The following is a 3,563-nucleotide window of genomic DNA, read 5'->3' on the forward strand; positions in this document are numbered from 1 at the left end:
CTCCGGAAACGTGATCGAGTTTCTTGCCTTGGTCGTCGTTGGTGGGCTCGATCAGCGACGGTCGCTTGATCACCTCAAAGACATCGAAAGCGGCAGCACATGCGGAGTAGACTGCCTGAAGACTGGGGCCAGCCTGACCCAAGGCCATTGCCCCCTGCATAACTGCGAAGAACACCGTGAAGACGCGACCTCCATCGTAGCAACTAGAACCTTCACACGTGTTGCCGTCGAGGTTATCGCGTGCAATGAACACGGCACCCAAGTAGAAGCCCAGTGCGTACATGAGGAACACCATCATGTACATGAGTCCACTTCCCCAACCAACAGCAAATGACTTCTTAATCCCAGCATCTGTGGCACTTTTAAGTGCGTGACTGTACTTGTCGACGAAACACTGGACCGAGTTGAACATGTGCACCGTTCGGATGTTGCTGAGCGACTCCTGCGCCACGGCACCGGCTTGTGCGTACGCCTGCATTCCTTGGTGTGTAGCGGCTATAATCACTCTCTTCGCTAGTATGCCACTAGCAGCGACAAAGGGACCACAGCCATCAAGATTAGTGTCAGCTCCCAGCCCTTGACAAACGCGATGACGATGCCCGACACTACCGTCGCTGTGAAGTGTAACAGGTCGCTCATCTTGGACCCAATACCGTCCTGGATGGTGACGGTAGCGTCGGCCACACGGGTCGACAACTACATCGGGTCATTCACGTCGAACCAGCCGATCTCTTTGGTGATGATGGCGTTGACGTAGAGGCTTCGGATGCGCTTGGATTGACGTGACGCCGTGAGAGACCAGCAATAGACTTGTAAATAGCCTGCTACGAGTCCTGCCACGCCCACAATGGCGAGGTTGCGAGCGACTTTATTCACACTGGACGAGAAGTCATCGGAGGAAGATCCTTCTCCAGTGGTCGAGCCGAACGAGTTAATGACGTTGCCCAACAGGAGGTTCATCGACGGACGCAAGATGCCAGCACCCAGTGCTCCGATTGTGCCCAGGGTCATGAGGATTTTGTCGGTAAAGTCGGCAAACGAGAAGAGCTGGAGCAATGGCACTTGCCTTGATAGCTCGGAGTTATCTTGGGACGAGACGTCCACGATCTTGGCTTTTTCAGCGTCGGATTGTCGCGGTGTGCGCAGTGCAACGTAGGCTGGATGGTCGGAGTCGTTTGGTTCTTCCCATTGCGAGGCCATCGTCTTAGGTGAAGGCGATTGACTGGTAGTTGGCAAGTTGGGGAATGAGCCATCGGACGCATTTTGGTCGAAGTTGCGGTGGTACCCTGCACGCGTGTGTAAGCTTTCTGCGTGGGTAAACAGTGCTCTGAGTGGTCAAAAATGGTTTCGTTTACGCCGCAGCAGCCAGTCACGAATCGCTGCGGAGATAACGGGAAAGTGACGAGAGACCTAGAGTTAAAACTGCTAGAGTTGGATCGCGAATCGCATCATCGTTATGCTTCCGCCGTTCCTAATTAAATCGCCATCTTCGGTTTTGCATCGCGAACTCTGCTCTTCGGCAGGCTTCAACTTGTCCCTCCTTACAGCCTGCTAGAGTATAGTTCACAAACCAGTCAACGTAAGCGTTGGCGAAGCCGATGGTGGTTCTGCTAATCTAACAGCGTTTGGTTTTCACTTACGATGCTGGATCCGGTCCTTGCTCCTGTGAATTAGTCATGGCCGCGGATTAATATGGCGATATGCGAGATTGTCAGCGAGCGAGTGAATTGTCTTGAGCGGGGATAGAACCACTTTTACTCCTCAAGGATATCTGCCTGTGGCTTACTCCACCTCACACCCTTAGATGGCGGTGACCTTGGCTACCAGCGTATCTTTCGTGAACGACTAAAACTTCGGCATCAACTTGTACGACAACAACGTGGCCAAGATCGTCGCGGTGGGAAGCTCTACGTCACGCGACCTGGCCACCGGCTTCAGTGGAATGTTTCGCAATGGTTCGAGCCCTGAAGCAATGCTGGCCCAATTCGCCATCAGCGGCGGCAAGACCTGATACGCTATCAGTACTGTGTCGCTTGGGGCAGGTAGCTACGCCGAGTGCGCCGCCACCTCGGGCAAGACCGGCTACAACGTGAGGGAATTGGAAATTAGCCTTGAGCTACTTGCCATCGCTGACCGTCTTCTTCACATCATTTGTCTCGGCCAGCATGGCGTCAACCGTATATTCCTGGCCCGCGTGTGCATCACCGCCCCACTGTGAGGGCCACATTGTGCATGGCTTCGAAACCCAAGTCAGTCCTACGAATCTTGTTGAGGAATGCGGAGTATCATACGGTATCAGCAACTTTCTCACTCTCTTTCTTCAAAAACGAGGACTACAAGCTCGCTCTCTGCGGCCAGGGCGTCTTTGCAATACCCTACAGGAAGGTGCCAGCGGCAGCGGCGTCTCGCTCTATTGTGTGTGGGAGGCTCTGCTCTTTTGGTCGTCTCCACTGCTGCTACTCTGATCTACATCCGTCTCGCTGCTGTTTTCCTCCGTCTCGCTCACGGCTGGTAGCTCGGGGACCGAGCTGAAGCGCTGCAAGAACGTCCCTAGTGCGCCAAAGAAGCCTTCGTGATGGAAGAATTGCGCCTGCATTTCGCCCTTGGACCAAAAGCTGATGGCGTAAGCCAACTGCCTGCACGCCAACTCGTTGCGCCGCAGGAAGTTGCCTGAGAAATAGATCCGCTTGGTCTCCACGCGGCGTGCATTCAAAAATGCCAGCTGGCCTAGATTCTGAGTGATCATGAAGAGCAGCGAGCGCGCAAGGTCAGCGTCTCGTGGTGGATGCGGCAGGCGGCGCGCGCCGGCCTTACCGAAGCTGCTGGCAACTGTGTCTGGCTTCAGATGGAACTGTTCGTAGCCGGCAGTACCATAGATGTCGCCCACGGTCATATCCACCTCATTCGAGTCGCCCTCGACACTGGCATCCATTGCCTCGTCGAACGTACGTAGCTTAGACAACGCACGGCACAAACCTAGAAAAGTTCCGCCGCCCAGACTCGTACCGGACACGCGTTCGTATTGCGACTCTCCGGTGATCTTGAGAATACTCACACCGGAGCCAATATTCACCAGCAGGAACGGATACAAGTCGTTCTTGTTCGGCTTTGGCAACATTTTCTTCGTGGCACTCCCTAGTCCGTGGGTGTCTGGGATCACATTTACAAAGGTATAGCACTCGTTGGGAGCGTGACGCAGTACGAAGTTAAGACCCTGGATCAGTGCATCCATCTCATCCGCCTTATGCAGCTCAATGCCCAAGCGCGACTCGAACAACTGTGAAAACTGCATCGGCACACACCCACGAAATGAAAATACCTACCAACTCAGAGCTTTGTGAGAGTACCGCACCTTGAAGGCACCGCCACCTGTGCACGCGATCTTCTTGATGTATCGGTGGAAGAAACGGCGGCGCACAAAGTCTGTGATTTCGTCCATTTTGGACGTGGGGAAGCTGCAGCAGTGCACAAGAACAATGTTAGTCGGTTCTAAGAACCTCCAGAGTGCCTACCCGCTCGAGCACGCACTTGATGAAGTGGATGGTTCCGCCTAGCTCGGGTAC

General features: G+C 54.3%; 3 protein-coding genes across 3 annotated transcripts in view; all 3 read right to left on the bottom strand.

Moving 5' to 3' along the window:
* Nucleotides 1-679, bottom strand: part of PPTG_22088 (hypothetical protein) — a gene marked incomplete at its 3' end in the record, with an annotated part of 3,368 nt that extends 2,689 nt beyond the window's left edge. The window contains exon 1 of the mRNA XM_008901695.1: nucleotides 74-679. Within this exon, the coding sequence (XP_008899943.1) occupies nucleotides 74-478 (405 nt within the window). The 5' untranslated portion in view covers nucleotides 479-679. The remainder of the gene's footprint in view (nucleotides 1-73) is intronic.
* Nucleotides 648-1,347, bottom strand: PPTG_07374 (hypothetical protein). Its single transcript, XM_008901557.1, has one exon. The coding sequence runs from the start codon at nucleotides 1,198-1,200 to the stop codon at nucleotides 697-699; it is 504 nt and encodes a 167-aa protein (XP_008899805.1). The 5' UTR covers nucleotides 1,201-1,347; the 3' UTR covers nucleotides 648-696.
* An 81-nt stretch (nucleotides 1,348-1,428) lies between these two features.
* PPTG_07375 (pantothenate kinase) overlaps nucleotides 1,429-3,563 on the bottom strand; it is a 2,898-nt gene continuing 763 nt past the window's right edge. Inside the window, exons 2-3 of the mRNA XM_008901558.1 lie at nucleotides 3,353-3,455; nucleotides 1,429-3,286 (exon numbers count right to left, since the gene is read on the bottom strand). Of these exons, the coding sequence (XP_008899806.1) occupies nucleotides 2,411-3,286; nucleotides 3,353-3,455 (979 nt within the window). The 3' untranslated portion in view covers nucleotides 1,429-2,410. The remainder of the gene's footprint in view (nucleotides 3,287-3,352; nucleotides 3,456-3,563) is intronic.

Source organism: Phytophthora parasitica, assembly GCF_000247585.1.
Source record: "Phytophthora parasitica INRA-310 unplaced genomic scaffold supercont2.11, whole genome shotgun sequence".
NCBI lineage: Eukaryota > Oomycota > Peronosporomycetes > Peronosporales > Peronosporaceae > Phytophthora > Phytophthora nicotianae.